We start from the raw sequence: 23,323 nt of genomic DNA on the forward strand, positions 1-23,323 counted from the left end.
TCGATATTTAATATATACTTTGACTAATGAATACATGTATATGAAGTGTCTTGAACACACCCACTCTCTTAACACATTCAACTCTCCCTCGGCCCACCAACACATTTCCATCCCATCTTTTATGTTTTTCTTTTTCTTTGAGAACACAACCCATTGAGTATAGTGTGATGCCCACATACACTAATGCCCTTATACACATAGGTGTGGGATTAACCACTGAGATGTGGGCAAGGTCTTAGTGGTAACATGCTCAAGAAGTGACTTCTTCCCACAGCAGCCTTCAGCTGCCAAAGGGGCCTCACTGTGGGCGGGGCCTCAGGTCTGCCTCCCCAGACTGGATTATTTACTTGTCTGGATCTTGTGCAGGAAGCCATAGCTGCTGTGGCTTCCTGTGTGGACAGCCATGCTGTGACCGAAGGCAGCGTTTCACAGTGCTTCTGCCCATCCTTTGGCCCTTATGTTCTTTCATCTTATGTCCCTGCCCTCATAGTTAGAGGGGGTGCGAGAGACACAAGGGATTGCACTTCTCACTTTGCTTTCTTTCTTCCTGGGAATAGCGGTAGGGGCGGTGTCCAAGTCTCTGCAAAAACGTCACTCTTTCTTTGCTTTTTTCATTGGGACTGGAGAGATTCTCAAACAGGTGATAACAGCAGGTAATTACTGAGAACCTAAACAGATTGGCAGCAAAGAAAAGTTTCTTTTAGTAAAAATTTTTGCTATGGGTTGCAGAGAGGTCAGTGGTTAATAGAAGAGCACTTGCTGCCCTTCTGGAGGACCAGAGCTCTGCTCCCAGCACCCATAGCAGGTGGCTCACCCCACATTCAGGATCTGACGTTCTTCTCTGGCCTCCATGAGCACCCCCCAGACATAGCAGTCACACAGACACACAGATAAACACACGCACACACACACACAGACACACACACACACACAACTTAAAAAACAATGTAAGGTCTTTTTCTAGGATAGGATTTTATTTGAAGAACTTCCTTTGAAGAAGGGAAGAAATTAATAAATATTTAAAAAAATCTTTAATTTAAATTGATGTCATATTTACTCAATTTTTACCAAAAATCTGTGACTTGCTTAAAATTGTATTAATGGGTATATTTATTTACTTATGTTGGCAATACATAAATATTTTAAGTGATTTCTATAATAAAGAACCACAAAAATTTGTGGTTCATGACATTTATCAGTATTTTCCAGTTATCTCCCACATTATATGTCTCTGCTTAATTGGCAAGTTTGAATTGTCCTACCTCTGAAGAGTCTGTCTTCATTTTCCTGAACTTGACTTTCTCTTTTTGCCTACCTCTTCCACATTGCTTATTCTTTCTAAGTCATCTTCATATTCCAGTTTACCGTCCTCTTTATGAAGGACTCCTTCAAACTTGGAGCCCTAACCTCCAACACAGAAGTGTCCAGTTGATAATATTTGCTGTGAGGAAGGCTGTATTGTTTGTTATCTTTGTGACACTTCTCTATCCATGTGCATCTCTTAAGTTTGTTTTCTCTACAGGCCTCCTCAGAGCATTCTTGTCTATAGATTATTAGACACTACTTTCAGTTTTAACATCTGCATGTTTTCCTGTGTACATATCTCATGTGACCTGATGTGCTGTGAGTATACATGTTCTCATGTGAGCAGCTGTCCTCATGGTCTGTGAGCGTACAGTTCTCATGTGAGCAGCTGTCCTCATGGTCTGTGAGTGTACATGTTCTCATGTGAGCAGCTGTCCCCACGTGCTGTGAGCATACATGTTCTCATATGAGCAGTTGTCCCCATGTGCTGTGAGCGCCTTTGGAAAGGAGGGTCGGATGTCTGTATTGGTGTGTGCTGACTGTGACTGACTGAGCATGGGCAGCACAGGAACTCTGTGCCGAGTACTGACAAGCAGTCCTTGGCAGAGCAGCTCTCTGCACACAGCACACAGTCAGTGGAGTTGGTTTTTCATTAAATATGGGAAATAACAGTAGTCTGGATTGCATACAGTGAAGATAACGCTTATCTCTTTGCTGTCTTCAATGTTTTCCCCAGGGAAGGAGACAGAGAAGGCCAAGGAGCGCTATGACAAAGCCACGATGAAGCTCCACATGCTGCACAATCAGTATGTGCTGGCCCTGAAGGGCGCCCAGCTGCACCAGAGTCAGTACTATGACACCACACTTCCTCTGCTGCTGGACTCTGTGCAGAAGATGCAAGAAGAAATGATAAAGGCACTGTAAGATACGTTTCCTGTTTATCATGAGTCCCTTCCAAATAAGAGTCAGCGTTTTTCCCACAGTACAACACTTGCTTTAGAAACTTCATTATTATGCAGACCCGTGTAACTTTGTTTTGAGTTTCACTTGTGTTCCTTCGCTTATACTCATGACCTGGCATGCCTGAAGGATAGACCTCAATATATTTTATTTATCATTACTTTGCTGTTCCAGTTAGCTGTGTGTTTAAATGAAAAATATTGTGTGCAGTGAATACCTGCTTGGGAATGTATATGTGGGCCAAGTTTCCTCCCTTTTAAGGAGTTAATAGTTCACTGCAGTTAGTAAGTCACATGCACATATATACTGTCCTGTATACAGGTCCAGAAGATGATGACCCATATTTAATGGATGTTTCTTTCTTTATTCCCTGGTTGAGCATTTTGCAAATATTTAGATTCAGTTTTCTTTCACTGAAGATGTGTGTGGGGATTTTTTTTTTTATGTTTTTGTCCCTAACACTATTTTTCTATAAAAACAAAGCAATTAGTTGGGTATGGTCATACAGACTCTAAGTCCCAGCTCTCAGAGACATTAGTGGGCACAGCTCTCTGTGAATGTTGAAGCCAACCTAGTCTACATAGTGAGTTTCTGTCTAGCCAGGGATATATATATATGTGTGTGTGTGTGTATGTGTATGTGTGTGTGTGCGTGTATGTATATGCATATATATGTATGTGTATGTGTGTGTTTGTGTGTATGTGTATACATGCATACATAATAAATAAATACATACATACATACCCTGTGTCAAAAAACAACCAATTAAAGAAACAAACTTAATTGAGTTAACATAACGGGGAAGCTTATAAATAGTGATTTTGATTCATAAGTAATTATTTTAGAAAACAGACAAATCTTGTGTTTTGTTTATTTGGGAATATACAGAATAGGCTTATTTGTCATACTTTCTTTGAAACCAATAATAACCAGTATTTATAAAGTATAACCTTTAAAAGTAGAGATCTGGGCTGTGTGATAGAATTCTTTTCCTTTCTCTTTAATTAGAACAAGCTAATAACCTTGATGAAATTTTGCTGCAGATTGGAGGGCAGGAGAAGAAACAGAAGCCATAAAAGTTGAACTAAGATCTATCTATCTACTTGCCTATCTATTTCACTTATATCTATCTATCCATCCCCAGGTCTAAGAGGGGAATGGGACATTGGAGGAGTGTCATACACAGAACCCAGTGCTTCTATAAGAATATTGAAGAATAGAAAGTTATCAGTATTAGATCAGTATATATCTAATGCATATACATATATTAGATACATACTGGAGTTGGTAATGGTGTGTTTACATTATGGCACAGTTACATAGCCCCTTCATGTTCTGTGTGTATGAAATAAGGTGGTACATAAAACCACCACTCTGAAGACAACGATATTGTGCTTTCTATATTTATTGTTTTTATGTTTATTGTTCTTTCTGGGTCTGTGTTTCTCTTGACAAAATATTAAAATGTATAATTTTATTTTTGCTTTCAGAAAAGGTATATTTGATGAATATAGCCAGATAACCAGTCTTGTTACAGAGGAAATAGTGAATGTTCATAAAGAGATTCAGATGTCCGTCGAACAGATAGACCCTAGCACAGAATATAATAATTTTATAGATGTTCACAGGTACGGTATTTTCATTCTTTTAAGCTGTTTATAAAGATAATGTTTTTCATAATTGATTATTTAATGAACTCAAGAAATAATATTATTAGAGCAGAGTTTATTTTATATGAATTTACTTTATTTTTAAAAGTGTCTTAAAGTTGCTAACTAATTTGTAAAATATATTTAAGGCTTTGAATTGACATGTCATTATTTAAATCCATATTCAACTTATGAAACTGTATTTTCTTGACATTTGCATAATAAATGACACCATGAGCTTACTATATGTTCATTTTTCTGAGGCACCAATTACTTGGCTTTGCGTGCAACTTGTTTTATACTTTAAAAAAATGTGATGGGAATAAACTGACTTAATGTGTTCTACCAATAAAGAAACCAAGACTCAGGTTACATGACTAGATCATTAATGCCTAGGGTTTTCTAAGTTATACTATTTGGTTACTTTGTTAGCATAATTTAGAATAATATTAAATATTTTGCCTTTGGTATGCACTGAGATAGATTATGATTGTATATTAATATTGATTAGACTTATTTGACATACTTTACTAGAACAACAGCTGCTAAAGAACAAGAAATTGAATTTGATACTTCCTTATTAGAAGAAAATGAAAACCTCCAGGCAAATGAGATCATGTGGAATAATTTAACAGCAGACAGTTTGCAAGTGATGTGAGTACTTAGAAAATCTAACTGTGTAAGATGGGTGTAATCACTGCCTTAGAGCTCCTGTATCTATCTCAGCAGCTTTGGTCCCCAGTGTTCGGGGATTAAAGCTTGAGTGTGCTCCCTCATTGCTCTGGGCCTCACTGTCTTGAGTCTGTCACTGAACTGGAAGCTTGCTCATTAGTCTCTGCTTGCTGGGCATCAGCATTGGACTTCCCTTGTCTGTGCCTGTCAGTGCTGTGAATATAGGGTGTACCATCATGTGGGCTTCTCTGTGGGGGCTTGGCATGGAACACGGGTCTTTATGTATACCACACAGCACTGAGCCAGCTAAGCCCCAGATGAAGTATTTTGGGAAAAATTAATTTTCCTCATTGTTATCACTAATTTTAGTAGTTTTAAAAATCTGAATTTTATTGTGATGTTGCATTAATTTTCCACTGGTTGCCAATATACTAGAATAATGCTTTATTTTTTTAAAATTTTATAAATACTTCTTATTTTATTCTCAATATTTAGTGTCAGAGCCATTTTGGCAATGTGGTCACTAAATGTGAGAGGTAGGAATCATTGATACCACAACATTGACTAAAACTTTACTCTTAATTGAATTCTTTTTTTTTCTTGAAGCAAGGGTAATTCAATTATAAATTATTAAATAAATTCCTTTGCCATCTTGTTTTTGTATAAATTTTTGAGAGTTTTGAGAAATCCTAATTTTTTTGGTACTCTTCAAATATTTAAGGCAATTTAAAGTACTTTGTGAATTGTGAAAACATGATTAAGGCCCTATATTCTTAAATATTTAAGCTATCTCATGATTGTGTTCAGAGATTTGAAAGAAACATTTATTGCTAAGCATTATGTATGTTTATCCTTGCGTTGGAATTAAAAGTAGTAGATATTTGTTTTTTGGCACGGTATATTATTCTACTTGTTTAAATTTCCCTCTAAAAAGTCAGACAAAAGTTTTCATGGATATAATTAATGTATTATTCGGAAATACTGTACAGTGGTGCAGATAATATATTGGGGGAGGATTATAGGATTAGTCCTTAGGAAGGGAGCTGAAATATTTAAAGCTGTCCAAATAGAATTGAAGGAACTAACGCATGCTGTTCCACCAGACACGTGTTTACAATGAAGCCTTGATAATCATAGAGGACTGATTACTGTTGAAGGAGATGAATGTGTGGGTGTCTTCTGCATCAGGATAATGAGGGGGTTGAGGTCATGGTGTCCTCTGCATCAGGATGATGAGGGAGTTGAGGACATGGTGTCCCCTGCATCAGAATGATGAGGGAGTTGAAGGCATGGTGTCCCTGCATCAGAATGATGCGGGAGTTGAAGGCATGGTGTCCCCTGCATGAGAATGAGGGAGTTAAAGGCACGTTGTTCCCTACATTAGAGAGGTTTTCCTAACAGTGGATTGGAGCTGATCCACAGGTTTTTTTTATGATCTCTACTGTACCTCTAACTTGATTTGCCTATGGATGTTTCAGTGTAAGTCATCTGTAGTAGTTCTTACCTGAACTGTATTTGTCCTCCGTGGGACATTTGACAGCTGGGAATGTTAGATAGGGATGCTGCTGAGCATTCTGTCCTGTAAAGGGCAGCCTCTTAGGAAAAAGAATTTCTGGCAACAGTTTCAATAGTGTTGAGGTTGAGAACCCTGCTGTGAATGATAGCGAGCACAGGATTCTCTAACAGCTAATACCTATCAATATGACATATTAAAATTCTACAAGATTGCGTAAAGTGCTGAATCTTGTGATCTAAAGTAAGGCCTAATCCCTAGGCTCAGTGTTTTTCAGTAAATTTTTAAAGAGAATTTAGGATCAGAACATATTTAGCTTTTCTAATAGAATATAAACATAGTCCCCTCACTGAGTAATAGTAATATGTAGAGAGGTAATTCTTTTGGATCTTGTGGAACCCAAGTTAGCAATGTATTTATAGAACTTGAGAATCAGATCCATTTTGTTTTTGTAGAGCCCATTAACTAAGAGTAGGATTAATAGTTTAAAATGTTGAAAATATCAAAAGCATTATTTTTGTGGTACCTGACAACTGTGTGAAACTTGAGCATCAGCGTACACAAGTAAAGTCTTATTGGTGTACAACCATTTTTGTTTATCTGCCATCTGTGGGTGATTTCACAGCAGCAGAATCAAGTAGTTGCACTGTGACAGCAAGTATATGTGGCCCACAGTACAAGTCACAGTGACACAGTTAGTGGCTCTGTGCCATTTTGAGTGCCACACATCTTGATGTACTGTATACAGCATTTCATTTATTTTTGTTACCAATAGATGCCTATTGTGTCAAAATAAGAAGAGCAAATGGATTTCAGGTGACTGACCTTTCCGTACTGTAGACTATTTTGTTAATGACTGATCTCTAATTAGACGTAGCTAAAATTTTGTCAGGCTGTCTTCAAGGAATTTTTTTGAAATTGGTGACTTGAAAGCTCTGGGAAAATGTCAAAGAATTAGAAGGCAGGTGTTAGGATAGTTTGAGGAAAACACACTGTTTAAAAGAAATAGTTGAATTTGTTGGCTTGGAAGTAGAGGAGGTTGAGCTGTGTTTGAAACATTCAACAGAAACGTCTGACTGCTTGGCTATTTAGGAATCATCTTTTGTTCATCTTGAGAAAGGTTCAAAGATTTCAAGGGTAACAACAATGAACATGACAGAGTAGACAGAAGAAAGCCCACAAGGCCGCAACTCTATCAAAAAACTATAGGCAACTGAGGAAAAGTCGGGAACAGGAGGGGTGGTTCCCCCAGGGAAGGACACACCTAATGGTTATCCAGTGCCAAGTGGGCAGCTCTGAAAACACATATACAAATAACATTATATGTACTGAGCATGGCATATTTACGAATATAATATACACACACACACACACACATTAAGCAAGCTCATGTTCAACAAGTACTCTGCTACCTAGCTATCGTCTAGTCTAACTGGACAGTGTTTAAAGATTGACTAGTATGGAAAGATAAACACTTCTAAAATGCCTGTTGTGGATAACAAGATTTTAGAACTTACATACTATTTTTTTATAACATTAAATTTCCAATACTATTATTTTAATTATGACTTTAGATTATTCTTTCAAAAACTGAAGAGGGTTGAATTGACTTCAGTATCACATTTCTGATATTTCTTTAAAATGTAGTTGTAGCACCATAAGATTTTATGAAGGTTTTTTTTTATATCGTGACACAAATACTTTTTTATTTTATTTTTAAGACTATAATTCACTTCTCCCTTTCTTTTCATGAGCAAGGCTCTGGTTTCAAACCCCTCCATAGCTGGAAAAAATGCAATTAATACATGCAGATGTTAAAATTTATAAAACCTTACAAGAGGATATACATGAAAATTAGATAGAAACTCATCTGTGTTGCCTAGCTCCAAAAACCCAGATGTGAGTGTAGAACATGCAGTAACCACAGAAACCAGTGACATATAAGTCCTTGGTTGGGGGATGGGGAGGGATAGCAGGATACAAGTGATAGAGAAGAATAATAATGAGAGGACTCCAACTGGGAAGGGGTGAGGGAAGTCAATTCAGAAAGAGAAGGAAGGATGAGGGACAAATAACACTAAGGATGAGGTTTGATAAAAGCCTCAAAGAATTGTAGTTTATATTTACCTCAAATTATACACATATAAAATGTATGCACACACACACACACACACACACAGGCACATTAATCTTAAAATAAGTTAACACGGTTGACAGTGATCTGCGCGAGCGCCACAGATTAACAAAAACCCCTGTCTTCAGGAAGTTAAACCTTGCCTACTTCTTCTCTCATAGGGCAGTTAGAAAATGATGGATGGAGCTTTCATTTCCATGTAACCAAGACCTGACAAAACCCCCTCTACCTGTCAGAAAAAACAAAACAAAATACCTCCTTTCTCATGGTTGGTCAGTGTAGTCCAAGTGACTTCTAAACCAATATAGATTATCAGTGTAATCCTTGGTTGCTTCTTAAGGCAGCTGCTGCTGAAGACAGTGTATATTGAGGACACAGGGCTCAGGTAATTACTGCCTGATCTGACCTGGAAACCTCTTTCCTGCAGTCTAGCTTCCATGGTTCCAGAAACACTACTTAAACTAGTAGCGTTTAGGTAGTGAACAGGAAGAAACTAGTCTCATCCAGATGCAGCATCTATGTTCAGGACAGTTACCTGCGTGACTAGAAATGCATAAAGGTGCAAAAGGGAGCAATCATACTTGGGTGGTAGTCAAAGCTATCCGGCAGGATTAAGTCCCACTTAGTAAGTAGCATGCCTAGTGCTAGAAACTTAGCTCACTTCCCAGAGATAGTGGGGTCCTGGACATGAAACAAGAATCTGCTGTCGTCATTTTGCCAAACCAGCTTGATTTCTTACTATATCCCAAATCTTATCCTTATAACCACAGATGAGAGTAGCTATCATCTTTCATCAAAGCCTGTCTTTATAGCAAATGGGGGCCGTTCCAGAAAACCACAGCTGGACATATAGAATTCAACAGATGGTGGTGAGCACAGCGCCAACAGAGACATCTGCATCACAGCTACAGCATCCATGACAAAGGGAGCATGGAGAGAAAGGGTAGAAAGCATCTTAGAGCAGGAACACCAGGATGTTTGAGCTGAAACAGTTTCTCCAAGAATGGCTGTATTGGAGAAAGTCCCCACCTTTTGACATTGTTATTATTGGATATGTTAATCTGTATATTTAATTCCACTAGTATGATTTTTTTCTAAGATGAAATTTGGTATGGCAAAGTTTGTACATATGTGCAGTATTGTTATATTTTCCTCATTAATTGATCCCTTGATTATAATGAAGTGCCTCCCCTCTTTTTTCAAGACAGGGTTTATCTCTTTTTCTTTTTCTTTTTTTATTGTTTTTATTTAGCTATATATTTTTTTTTCCACACCCCTCCCTCCATTTCTCCTCCCTTCTACCCTCTCCCATGGTCCCCATGCTCTCAATTTACTCAGGAGATCTTGTCTTTTTCTACTTTCAACATCCCATGTAGATTAATTAGATCTATGTATGTCTCTCTTAGGGTCCTCATTGTTGTCTAGGTTCTCTGAAATTGTGATTTGTAGGCTGGTTTTTTTTTTTTGCTTTATGTCTAAAAGCCACTTATGAGTAAGTACATATGATATTTGTCCTTCTGGGTTACCTCACTCAATATGGTGTTTTCTAGATCCACCCACTTGCCTGCAAATTTCAAGATTTCATTATTTTTTTCTGCTGTGTAGTACTCCATTTTGTACATGTACCACATTTTCCTTATCCATTCTTCAGTCGAGGGGTATTTAGGTTGTTTCCAGGTTCTGGTTATGACAATGCTGCTATGGACATAGTTGAGCATATGGTCAACAAGATAAAATGGCAGCCTACAGAATGGGAAAAGATCTTCAACAATCTCACATCAGACAGGGGGCTGATCTCCAAAATATATAAAGAACTCAAGAAATTGGTCGTCAAATGAACAGATAATCCAATTAAAAAATGGGGTACAGACCTAAACGGAGAACTCTCAACAGAGGAATCTAAAATGGCTGAAAGACATTTTAGGAAATGCTCAGCATCCTTAGCCATCAGAATGATGCAAATCAAAACAACTCTGAGATTCCATCTTAAACCTATAAGAATGGTCAAGATAAAAAACACTGATGACAACTTATGCTGTAGAGGATGTGGGGTAAAGGGAACACTCCTGCATTGCTGGTAGGAGTGCTCCTTTGGATATCAGTATGGCGATTTCTCAGAAAATTAGGAAACAACCTTCCTCAAGACCCAGCAATGCCACTTTTGGGTTGAGGTTTTTGATCCATCTGAACTTGAGTTTTGTGCATGGTGCTAGATGTGAATCTATTTTCATTGTGCTATATGTTGATTTCCAGTTATGCCAGCACCATTTGTTGAAGATGCTTTCTTTTTTCCATTTTATATTTTTTGTTTCTTTGTCAAAAATTAGGTGTTTGTAGGTGTGTGGATTGATATCTGGGTCTTCTATTCAGTTCTATTGGTCCTCCTGTCTGTTTTATGCCAATACCAGGCTGTTTTCAGTACTGTAGCTCTGTAGTAGAGTGTGAAGTCAGGGATTGTGTTGCCTCCAGAAGTTCTTTTATTGTACAGGATTGTTTTGGCTACCCTGGGTTTTTTGCTTTTCCATATGAAGTTGAGTACTGTTCTTTCTAGGACTGTGAAGAATTTTGCAGGGCATTGCATTGAATCTGTAGATTGCTTTTGGTAAGATTGCCATTCTTATTATGTTAATTCTACCTACCCAAGAGCATGGGAGATCTTTCCATTTTCTGGTGTCTTCTTAAACTTCTCAAAGATTTAAAGTTCTTGTCATACAGGTCTTCCACTTGTTTGGTTACAGTTACTCTGAGATATTTTTTGCTATTTGTGGCTAATGTGAAAGGTGGTGATGTTTCTCTGATTTTTTTTCTCAGCCTATTTATCATCTGTGTAAAAGGGGGCTAAGGAGTTTTTCGAGTTAATCTTGTATTGTGCTACATTACTGAAGGTGTTTATGAGTTGTAGAAGTTCCTTGGTAGAATTTTTGGGTTCGCTTTTGTAAACTATCATATTATCAGCAAATAGTGAGAGTTTGATTTGTTCTTGTCTGATTTGTGGTCCTTTTGTTGTCTTATTGTTCTAGCTAGACTCCCAAGATCTACATTGAATAGATATGGAGAGAGTGGAAAACCTTGTCTTGTTCTTTATTTCAGTGGAATCGCTTTGAGTTTCTCTCCATTTAGTTTGATGTTGGCTGTTGGCTTGCTGTATATTGCCTTTATTATGTTTAGTTATGTCCTTTTTATTCTTGCTCTCTCCAAGACTTTTATCATGAAGGGATGTTGTATTTTGTCGAAGGCTTTTTCAGCATCTAATGGCATGATCGTGTGTGTTTCCAGTTTGTTTATATGGTGGATTATGTTGACAGATTTTTGTATGTTGAACCGTCCTTGCATTTCTGGGATGAAGCTGACTTGATCATGGTGGATGATTTTTCTGATGTGTGCTTAGATTCGATTTGCCAGTGTTTTATTGAGTATTTTTGCATCAGTGTTCATGAGTGAGATTGGTCTGTACTACTCTTTCTTAGTAATGTCTTTGTGTGGTTTGGGTATTGGGATAATTGTAGACTTATAAAAAAGAGTCTGGCGATATTCCTTCTGTTTCTATTGTATGGAACATTTTGAGGAGTGTTGGTAATCTTTAAAAATCTTGTAGAATTCTTAGCTGAAATCATCTGGTCCTGAGCTTTTTTTGGTTGGGAGACTTTTGATGACTGTTACTATCTCTTTTTCAGTTATAGGTCTATTTAATTTGCTTATCTGGTCTTGATTTAATTTTGGTAAGTGATATTTATCCACAAAATTATCCATTTACTTTAAATTTTCCAATTTTGTGGAGTACAGGTTTTGAAGTATGACCTAATGATTTTCTGGATTTCCTCTGTGTCTGTTGTTATGTACCCCTTTTCATTTCTGATTTTGTTAATTTGAATATTCTCTCTCTGCTTTTTGGTTAGTTTATATAAAGTTTTGTTTATTGGGTTTATTTTCTTGAAGAACCAAATCTTTATCTCATTGATTCTTTATCTTGTTTTCTTTGTTTCTATTTTGTTGATTTCAGCTCTCAATTTGATTATTGCCTGCTCTCTAGTCCTTCTGGGTGAGTTTGCTTCTTTTTGTAGTAGAGTTTTTCAGGTGTTCTGTTAACTCATTAGTGTGGGATTTTTCCAGCTTCTTTATGTAGGCATTTAGTGCTTGACCTTTCCTCTTAACACTACTTTCATTGTGTCCCATAAATTTGGGTATGTTGTGTGGTCATTTTCATTGAATTTTAGAAAGTCTTTAATTTCTTTCTTGACCTATTTATGATTCAGGTGAGCATTGTTTAATTTCTATGTGTTTGTGGGCTTTCTGGAATTAGTGTTGCTGTTGAATTCTAATTTTAAGCCATGGTAATCCATTAAGATATATGGGGTTCTTAAAGTTTTTTTGTATCTGTTGAGGTTTGCTTGACTTTGTTTTCTAGAGTCTCCTGATTGTGCTTCTCTCTTCAGTTAAGAATATTGCTCTCAGTAATCCACTCTTTCTTTGTTTTTAAATGAATTGTTTTTAGGTTGTTGGGATCATGAGAAGTTTTTTTCTCTCCTTGAACTGTGGTAGGTAGTTTTGCTGGATGCAGTGGTTGATGTTAGCTGCTGTGGTCTCTTAGGCCTGGAATGTACTGCTCCATGCTTTTCTGCCTCTTAGAGTTTCCTCTGGGAAATCACATGTTATTCTGATGGGTTTTCCTTTATATGCAACTTGTGTTATTTTTCTTGAAACTTTGAAGAGTTTTTTCTTTATTTTGTTTATTTAGTGTTTCTGACATGCTGTGGGGGTGTTTCCTTTCTGGTCTTGTCTAGTTGGCATTCTATGTGCTGCGTATGTCAGTATGCCTTTCTTTTGCTTTGGGACATCTTCTCTGATCTTGTTAAAGCCATTGTCTTGGGATTCTTTCCCCTCTTCTGACTATAATTCAAAGATTTGCTCCTTTGATGGTGTCTCACATTTCCTTTATGATCCTATTCTGTGCTTTAAATATTTTTCATTTTCTTTATTTCTTTTTAGAACCTTTACTTTGTCTTCGAGTCCTGATATTTTAACTTATGCTTGATTCATTATACTTAAAAAGGCTTTCCCTTGAGTTTTCTAACTGGGATATTGAAACTGGGATATTGAGTTTTTCAGTCTATCTTTATTTTGGCTTGCATTTTCTTCAGTGTTCCAATCTCTTCATTGAATTCAGTTTTCAAACCTGATTTATCCTCCTTATTCATTTAGATGTGTATTTGTATTATCTTGGAAATCACTTAGGTGTTTATTGTTATCCTCTTACAGCTCAATCAAGTGTTAATGTCATTTTTAAATTTCTTAAAGTTTTTGATAAAGTTTATGGTTGTTCTTTTAAATGCTGTGTCCTGGGGTTCATATAGGTAGTTCTCAATAGAACACATGTCTATAGGACTAGTGGTTTTGATGGGAGACGTGCTATTCTACCCATTCGTGTTGGTTTTGTTTCTATGATGTGACCTGTTCATGTGGACTTCTTTCTTTGCTTGGGGCTGATGTAATAATCTGGCCTTCCTTAGATGGGCAGTGCACATGTTCTGTCTGAGCCAGGGGAAGTAAAGCTGGTGAGCCCTCTGTTTAGCTGGACCAGACAAAAGTGTCTTCCAGAGGGTAGTTCTGGGTCTCAGCTAGGCAAAGGGGTTCACAAATAAAGAGGGTTCGTGGACCCGAGTCTGAATCTAGGCTTGTGGGTTTGCAGGTAGTGGAGGTTGAAGGACTATCAGGGAAGGGCAGAGCTACTTAAACAGGAAAGGTGGTTTGTATACAGAGCTATGGACCGTTATTGATGTCAGACAGTGTTTTAATACTCCTGGGTTATGTAATTTATCTGACTCAGAGTTTTTTCTTTCTGTATTTTAAGATTTTATTGAGAATAAATATTGCTTAGATTACATACAACATGTGAAAAATCAAATTAAAGTGAGAAAATATTTACTTTGGATCCAGGTTTCATTGCACAATACTGACTCAGCTTTTTATTGATAGATATTTAGGTTGTTTTTAGTTGTTTGGATCCAGGTTTTGTGGGGCCTGAAGCTTATAAAATCAGAAAAATATCATTAGCACCATGATATAGTCAGCTTTGGTTATTGCGTTTATGAATAGGACCTCAGTAAACATGTTTGTATTGTTGCCTTTACGTACTTCTGTGTTTTATACATAATAATTTCTGTTAGGCAGAATTTCTTAAGATAGAGTAGTTAAAAGGAGGGGTTCAGTATTTATGCTGCTTGGGCACTAATACCAGCCTTTGTATATATCAGCGATATGACTGTTGCCAAAATCCTCACATTTTCTATGCCTTAGTTTCCCAGGTATAAATGAAGGTAATAATACTTTATTGTGAGGATCATATGAATTTAAGTGCATATTAAAAACAGTCAAATGCTAATTATGTCTCCGTGTGATTTTTTTCAGATAGTCATTCATAGTATTTAACTGGTTTGTTTTATAATACTGCACCATTTAAAAATAAAGAGTAAACCCTTTAAATTGTTCCTGCTGTGTTTGCACATAAAGCCTGTCTAATGGCATTGTGACGAAGGAGCTCTTCCATTTGCTGTCTTATTGCTGTGTAAACTGTAATTGCTAAAATTTATTTCTTCTTCTCTCCTTCACTTAATTCACTTACTCTGGACTGTTTTTTTTTTTAAAGAGGACTAGTGGAAAGGAAAAGCTTTCTTCAAATATTTTAATAATTTCATTCTTTTCAGTCATTGTCTCTCTTGCTTTGAAATCTGTGTAGTAAAATTTTAGTTTCCTGAGGTCATTTATTTCTTGTTACTTCCCTAGTGTTTCAGAGAGTTGCTGAGGCAAGAACTGTCTTCAGTAAAGAGCTGCTTAGCGGAGTGATTGAGAAGAGAGAGAAATTAGAGAAACAGAAGAGAAAGGAAAGGGCTGTAGAGGGGAAAAGCCAGCAGCACGAGAGGGGACCGGCAGAGCTCTCCACGTGCCTCTCCTCCTACTGCTGTTGGCTTTTCTCCTCTGTGGCCCTTTCCTGCTGGCCCATTCTGTTTATTTTACTTCTTTGTTTTCTTTTTCATTATCTGAATATAGTGATACATTTTCAAGCCTAAGTAGTCTTTCACTACTTGATTCAGTCTACAGATGAAGATTTAAACTGAGATTTTTATTTAATTCATTGAGCTTTCAATTTTCAGCATTACAGTTTGGTTCTGCTTCAGAACCTCATTATAGAATGACTCTTGACTCTTCTGAGGTTGTGTGGCCAGGACGGTGGTAGGAGCTGACTCCTGGCCCTGTGACACAGTTTGGTGGTAGGAGGTGACTGGACATGTGTTCTTGCTCCATAAAATCATACAAGACAGTTTTATAAACAACAAAGAATCAGGTATTACTTAATTATTTATAGTTCTTTAATAAGTAACTTGAGGCCTTGGATTGGAATACAGGTTCTTTTTTCTACATTCCAAACTTTTTATAAGATAATGTTTATTCTTTGACAATTTTATATAAATATAAAATATTTTGATTATATTTACCCCTTTTTCTCCCTCCCCTGTTATCTCCCTCCTGAAGTACAGGCTTTTTTTTTTCTTTTGAATAATCTCTAATTTAACGTGGTATTGTTGCCTTTATATAGTAGCCATAGTATGAAATACAATAAAATTGTAATCTTATTGCTTTGTTTTATTGCCTAAAATAAGAAGAACTATTTTGGAAAATTTACATGTGGAAAATGTCCATATGCTAATGGAAAGAATATATATTCTGCAGATATTGGATGGAATGTTGTACATGTCTGTTCAGTTCATTGATGTGTAATATAATGTGACGCTTTCTGTTTGTTTGTTCTGGTCTGGATGAGCTGTCTGTTGATGAGAATGTGGTGTTAAAAGTCCACTACTGTGTTGAAGGTTAGTTTTTCCTTTATGCTCTGGAGTGTTTGCTTCATAAACTTGAGTGCTCAGATTTTCAGAGCATATAAATTGTCCTGTGCATTGTTCACTTTATAAATATATTGTAAAATTCTTTGTCTCTTCTGATCGGCTTGGCTAAAAGATGATTTTTGTTGCATGTGGGTGTGGCTCTTTTGTTTAATGAGGATCTTGTGTGCTTGCCATGTCATTTTCTAAGTTCTCCATTCAGACTACATGTTTTTGTTGATAGGGTGAGTTTCTTGTGTGCAATCAACTGTGCTTCTTGTTTTATAATCCAGTTAGCCGCTCCCTGTCTTTTTATGGAAGAGCTGAGTTTATTTATATTTAGGATTATTATTGAAGGGTAATATATTAGTTCCTGTCATCTTTGGATTTCTTTCCAGTTGTTTGGAATAGTCCATGTTTATTAGTTTTTACATTATACATCTTATAGCTTTTATGGTTTACTGAATTATGTAGGATACTGTATAATGCTGTTTTACTGATATTGGATTCTTTTGACTTATGTTTATCTTGGAAAGTCTTTCTTTCTTCTTTGATCTGTGGGATTCCGAATATAGTAATCTTGTTCATTGCATGTACTCCTTCCTGGCCTTTAGAATTTCTGCCGGGAAGACGACTGCTATGCAGCTGGGTTTGTGACTATAAGTGCTGGGTGTTTCTCTTTTGGAGCTTTAAACACTCTCACTCTGTTTTGTTCTCTTAACACCTTAGTTATATCATGTTCAGGGGAGGTTTTTCTCTGGTCATGTCTACTTAGTTATAATATGTTCAGGGGAGGTTTTTCTCTGGTCATGTCTACTTGAGGTTCTCAATGACTGCTGTATGGGGATGCCCACGTTTAAAGATTTTGGAAATTTCCTATATTGTTTCTCTTGATATGTTTTCTATTTTTTATTAGTTTTTGAAAATCTCATACATATGTATCTTGATCATATCAGCCCTTCACCCTCCTTTTAATTCCCTCCAGTAGCCCATCCTATTATTACTGTTAATTACATTGGTAGCTATACTCTGTTTTTAATGACTGCTTAAAGACTATCTCTTCATGATTCCCCATATATTTTGTGTGTCAACTTGACAAACATTAGAGTCATCAGAGAAAGGAGCCTGGTTAAGGAAATACTTCGATGAAATCCAGCTGTAAGGAATTTTCTCACTTAGTGATCAATGGGGAGGATCCAGCCATGGTGGTGGTGCCATCCCTGGGCTGCTGGTCTTGGGTTCTATAAGAAGGTGGGCCAAGAAAGTCATGATAAGCAATCCATGCAGCTCCCCTTCATGGCCTCTGCATCAGCTTCTGTTTCTTGCATCCTGCCCTGTTTGAGTTCCTGTCCTGACTTCCATGAGTGATGAACAGCAATGCTGAAGTGTGAGCCAATAAACTGTTTTTTCCCCAACTTGGTTTTCAGTCATGATGTTTGGTCACAGCAATCAAAACTCTCATTAAGATAAACTGGTACCAGGAGTGGGATATTTCTGTGGGTCCATGTTTGGGGAGGATTGTGGGAGGACTTTGAAACTTTGGGCTAGAACCATTGAGTGTTTAGAGCTCCGTGGGATGTTCTTTTGGAGTGTGGAAGATAAGAATGTTAAGAGCAGTGCTTGTGAAGTTTTAGAGGGAAATTTAAAGGCTCTACCAGGGCTGTTTGTTATTTTAAATTAAGATTCTGTGGTTCTGATTAGCTGCGATAAATTACATACCAGAGCTACTAAAGCAAAATTTTGCTTTGCTGGTATACTTGATGCTGGTCAGCTAGAGCAGAGAAATTAGCAGTGTTTAAGAGGAGACCAACAGTACTGAGAAAAAAATCTTTTGGGAAGTGTTTCCTGAGAGCACAGAGAAACTGTGTTCCAGAGGCAACCAAGGTTGTACCTCATGCTGCCAGCAGGACTCGGTAATGTGTAAGAGTCACCGAGGTGGTACTAGTTTTGAAGGGATGAAGGGGTCATGGAGAGCAGCTGAGACTGGGCACTGTGAGAGGCCAGAAGCCATTGGTGAAGGTGCAGCCTCAGTGACAGCTAAAGGCCCAGGACTGTAGGGGTCATGCAAAAAAGTTGAGGCTTGGCACCATGAAGAGAACCTATGAGAGGTTATTGGTGAAAGTGCAGCCCATTTGCAGCAAGGGACCCCAGCATTTTGGAGATGCCAGTACCATCAGGAACAGCAGCAGCAGTGGAGTGGAGCCAGCGGTGCCTTGAGGAAAAGCTGTGTGTGCTGCAGAGGACAGGCTGGTGGAGTGACTCAGGCCCTTTGCAGGAGTCTAGAAGATCGTGAGTGGAGCCCAGATAATTGAGTATTGAGTCATTTATACTCTTGGTTAAGATTGTGAGAGTGTCCTGGTTCTTCTGTCTTAAAGAAGATATTTAATTTTGACTTTAAAGGAGTCCACAGATAAAAGATTTGGACTTTTAAAAAAGATTGGATATTTCAAAAAGGTTGAAATTTTAAAGACTGAATTTTTTAAGACTGAGGGGCTTTTAAAATTATTTATGATTTTAATGTGCGATCTTGGGGATGAGTAAGAAAGGAAAGGATGTGGCTTACTAGTGATGTGTTTGTGTCAAGTTGACAAGGGGTCAGTTGTACTGGCTGGTTTTGTGTGCCAATTTGACACAAGTTAGAGTCATCAGAGGAAGGAGTCTCAGCTGATGAAATGCCTTCTTGAGACCCAACTGCAAGGCATTTTGTCAATCAGCTATCACTGAGGGAGAGCACGGCCCATTGTGGGTGGTACACTCCCTGGGCTGCTGATCCTGGGTTCTAAAAGAAGGTGGGCTGAGCAAATTATGATAAGCAAGTCAGTAAGCATCTCTCTTCCATGGCCTCTGGATCAGCTCCTGCTTTCGGGATCCTGCCCTGTTTGAGTTCCTGTCCTGACTTCCTTCAGTGATGAATAGCAATGTTGAAGTGTGAGCCAAATAAATCCTCCCCAGCTTGCTTTTTGGTCATTCATGTTTTGTTTTGTTTTGTTTTCCAGGGATAGAAACCCTAAGCCATGTGATACAGATTCTAGAGTTTACATCGGGCCCCTGAGTGTCTTTACCTTCTGACATCTTGCTGGCCCAGTCTGTTTATTTCACTTTTTTGTTTTCTTTTTTATTATCTTAATATAGTGATATTTTTTCAAGCCTAAGTAGTCTTTCATTATTTGATTAGTGTATAGATGAAGATTTGAGGTTTTTATTTGATTAATTGAGCCGTCAATTTTCAGTATTACTGTTTGGTTCTTTTTCAGACTCTCATTATTGAATTGCTCTTTCGTGTTCTATATTATGTTCCTTAATTTAGTCAGCTGTTTATTTGTGTCCTCTTTAAATTCATTGATCATTTTAAAATCAGTCTTTTGAATTCTTTGTCTAGATATAATTCATTTAGACATTTTTGGGGTAATTTGCTAGGAAATCAGAGACTTTTGGAGAACAATGGTTGGCTGTTTTTCATGTTTCTTGAGCTCCTATGTTTCGATTTATACATCTGTAGGGATGTATAAATGTAAAGAATGTCTCTCTTACACTTTTTAATGTTTTTATCAGTGCACATTATAATATTGCAGTTTTGCTATGGTATTCCATGAATGTATGATGTTGTAAAGAGTGGTCTACAGACGGGCACTCTGGCTAGCTCCCCCCAGTTAGCAGGGTGTGCTCCAGGGAATGGGAACCGTCCATGTGAAATCCCCTGTAGGTGCCATTTCTCCTGTCGTTTGTCACTCTGAATGTCTGGGCACAGGACTCTAGGCTCCCTCCAGGTGCGATTTCTTGGAGCTGGATTGTCAGCTGGGGTTGTTGTGTCCTTTATCTGGGATATCTGGGAAGGTTTGCCTGTGATCAGGTCGTGGGTACAGAGTAAAGGACAGTTTCTCTCAACTGGGATGGTGTGTAGCTCAGCAACAAAGCCCCCTCCCCAAAGTCTTTTGAGGTGCTGGCCTCAATCCCCAGTGGTGTCGCGGAAGGAGAGAAGCAAGGCACAGTGACTATAGAGGTTCAAATGAGGTGTAGAGATACTGTGTGAACCAGTTAAGAACAACAGCTTCAGTACCGATGAGAATAGAAGGGCAAAAATAATACAGATTCTAAAATGTTAAAAATTAATAAAATCAAGCAAGGGAAGAAATGGACGAATGATTTATGAGAAGATATGTCAAAGAGAGGGAAAACCAGTGAAAAATAAATACAATTGTATAAAAATCAAGAAAAATATTGAACAAATGAAAGCATTTGAGAAGTCCTTGTTGTCTTGTTGTTTTTGGAATGGAGAAGCTTCTGGACTATCTAATGACAGAAACTAGTGGGCAAATTGTGTGGGGTGGCATGGCAGGCCTGCTGTAGGAGTTCTGCTGGGCAGTCTGAGGACATGCTGTTCTAGCAGGGTTGTCCGTGTTCACTCACTCCATAGGCTTACCGTATTTGTACCACACCCTCATTATCTTGAGATGTGCTTGGACTAGTTACTCCAGAGACCCCTAATTTGTGAACCAGAGGGCATGGTAAATGTCCAAAATACAGCACAATGCCTGAAGGAGTCGGGGAGGAAGTGCTGGCTGGGTTCATGCAGGGGACAGGAGAGCAAGGGAATGTGGCAGCCTTCCTTTCCTTAGATGTGGCCAAGCTGACACATGCCGTTGCTGTTGCTCTTTTGACAGCAGGACACCCTGACTACTGTCCCCTGTGGTTCTCACGCTGTTGTTTAAACCTTTTGTTGGGGTTATGACAGAATCGCTCCCCATTCTACAGCTGTGGCCCATGGCATCCCCCATTTTGTCCCCGCCACATGGCAGAGTAGCCCCAGGGTCTCTGACTTGTGATTGACTAAAGTGCTGTGATACCCTGAGTAGTTTGGTTCCTAAGGATAGGCGCCTTCTCCAGATACACCTTATGGCCACACTCTGAGAGTCGGGTGTGCGCAGATGAGCGTATTTAGTGTGTTATTGATAATGGCGACTCCTCCTTCCAGGTTGAAGACTTTAGCAGAAGAGCTCACGCAGACACAACAGATGCTTTTACACAAGGAGGAGGCTGTCCTGGAGCTGGAGAAGAGGATTGAAGAATCTTCTGAGACCTGTGAAAAGAAGTCTGAGTGAGTACCAGAGATACCGTCTGAAAGAGTACAAACGAAAGCATGTATTTTTTACAGAAATACTTGCTACATGCTGGTGTGAATGTGGCATTTCCAGAAATGGAAGTTTTCATGTTAAAATAGTGGAATTTTGTGTAGTTCCGTTGTGTGACTCTGGAGAACTCTTTTTGTATTTCTGTAAAATGTGATGTCTAACAGCTAGTTTCATGTGAACTTGATACAAACTAGAGTCATCTGAGACAAGGCAACCTCAGTTGAGATTGATCTGTGGGCAAGTCTGTGGTGCATTTTCTTGATTAGTGATTAATGTGGAAAGGCCTGTCTCTCTGTGGACAGGGCCACCCCTGGGCTACTGGGCCTGGGTGCGATAAGAAAACAAACCGAGGAAGTCATGCAGAACAAGCCTGTAAGCAGTGTTCCTCCATGACCTCTGCTTCAGCTCCTGCCTCCAGATTCCTGCCCTGCTTGAGTTCCTTCCCTGAGTTCTCTCAGTGATGGGCTATTACCTGGAAATGTCAGCAGAATAAACCCTTTCTTCCCCAAGATTTAGGTCATGGTGTTTCATCACAGCATTAGAAACCCTAACTAAGACAGATGTATCCTAGAAAAGTGGTATTGGATTTGTAAATGAAATGCCACAATCAGATGTCTTAATGTTTTAACAGTTTGAATTACCTCATGAAGAATCCTTCGTTAAAGGCTATCTTTGTTGCTCAACATTTATTTTTTGCAAGACTTACTGTAAATCCCTTTTTAAAAGGATTCAGGGAAGTGTTATCTAGAAATTGACTGCTATTGTGTTAAAAGGCATCAAATAAATTAATTAGAACACACTGATCTACTTTGCATATAAATATCAGCTTTGTTATTTTTCCTGGTGTTTGTCTAGCTGATTTTTGACTTGAAATATCATTCTAGGTCTTTTGATTTTACTTGTCTTAATACATTTCTGTCTTTTGGTAAATGTGTGTACTCCATCATGCATGCAGGTACAAGAACATGTGTTAGATATGTGTACTTTCTTATGTGTGAAGGTACAAGAATGTGTGTATCTGTATTTTTGGTAATGTGTGTACTTGCTTATGTGTGCAGGTACAAGAACGTGTATGGAGACCATATTCGATGTGTAGTGTCTGCCTCAGTTGCTCTCCACCTTATTTTTAGAAACAGGGTCTCATTGGGTCAGAACTTGATGATTCAACTAGATAGGCAGGCCAACAACCCTCAGGAATTCTCTTGAGTTTCTAGCATGGGGTTATAGGTGCTTGTATTCTTGGCTTTTAAGGCGTTTAATTTTTGATTTATTCTTTAGTAATTGTATGCATGAATACAATTTATTTAGATTATATCCACACTTGTTGTTTCCTCTTTGACTCTTCCCACACCACCTTATCCTCCCAACTTCTTCCTGTTTTGTTGTTCTTTTTCTTCTTTCTCCTCTCCTTCTCCCCCTCCCATCTACTCACTCAGTGCTGTTGGTATGCACATGGGTGTAGGGCGCCACCCAGTGGAACATGGACAGCCTACCACACTGCTGCAGAAGACTGCCTCTTCCTTTCTCTGCAATTGCTGATAGCTCCCTACCTAGGGGTGAGGCCTTCCTTCTCCGAGCTGGAATATTGACGGGCTTGACCTTGTGCAGGTCTCGTGCTGTCAGCCACGGCTTCTGTGAGGTCATGAGTGTCCAAAGGATGTAACTTTGCAGCATTCTTTCCTGACTTCTCACTCCCTTTCTACAGTATTGTGTGAGCCTTGTGGAGAAAAGTGTGTGACCTGGATGTGAGCATGGTCACATAATTCTGCATACTTTGGCTGGTTGTTCATCTCTCTATAACAGCCGTCCACTGCATAAAGAAGCCTCTCTGGTGAAGGGTGAGAGTTATACTCATCTGTGAGTATAAGGATACAAATTTAGGGGTCATTTTAATTCTATGCGTGTTGCAGACTAAGAGTGGTCATGCCTGTGACCTCATTGGCCACAGGTTTTTGCTCTTGATCATAGTTCCAGGGAAGAGTTTCCTTCTGTAGGATAGGTCTTAATTAAGTATGATTAAAAGTTGTTGATTACTCCCATAGCATTCCCGCCACTGTTGCTCAAATGGTTATCTTGTTATGTTTTTC

The 23,323-nt window shown here is 38.3% G+C and overlaps 1 protein-coding gene across 4 annotated transcripts in view; it reads left to right on the forward strand.

Annotated features, from left to right (window-relative positions):
• Positions 1-23,323, forward strand: part of Fer (FER tyrosine kinase) — a 341,616-nt gene that overhangs the window by 66,366 nt on the left and 251,927 nt on the right. For all 4 annotated transcript variants that reach the window (XM_087906023.1, XM_087906015.1, XM_087906014.1 and 1 more), the window contains 4 exons: positions 2,042-2,225; positions 3,756-3,893; positions 4,449-4,568; positions 21,080-21,202. In XM_087906023.1, coding sequence (XP_087762149.1) covers positions 2,042-2,225; positions 3,756-3,893; positions 4,449-4,568; positions 21,080-21,202 — 565 coding nt within the window. The remainder of the gene's footprint in view (positions 1-2,041; positions 2,226-3,755; positions 3,894-4,448; positions 4,569-21,079; positions 21,203-23,323) is intronic.

The sequence above is a fragment of the Myodes glareolus genome, chromosome 1, assembly GCF_982192425.1.
Source record: "Myodes glareolus chromosome 1, mMyoGla1.1, whole genome shotgun sequence".
Taxonomy (NCBI): Eukaryota; Metazoa; Chordata; class Mammalia; order Rodentia; family Cricetidae; genus Myodes; species Myodes glareolus.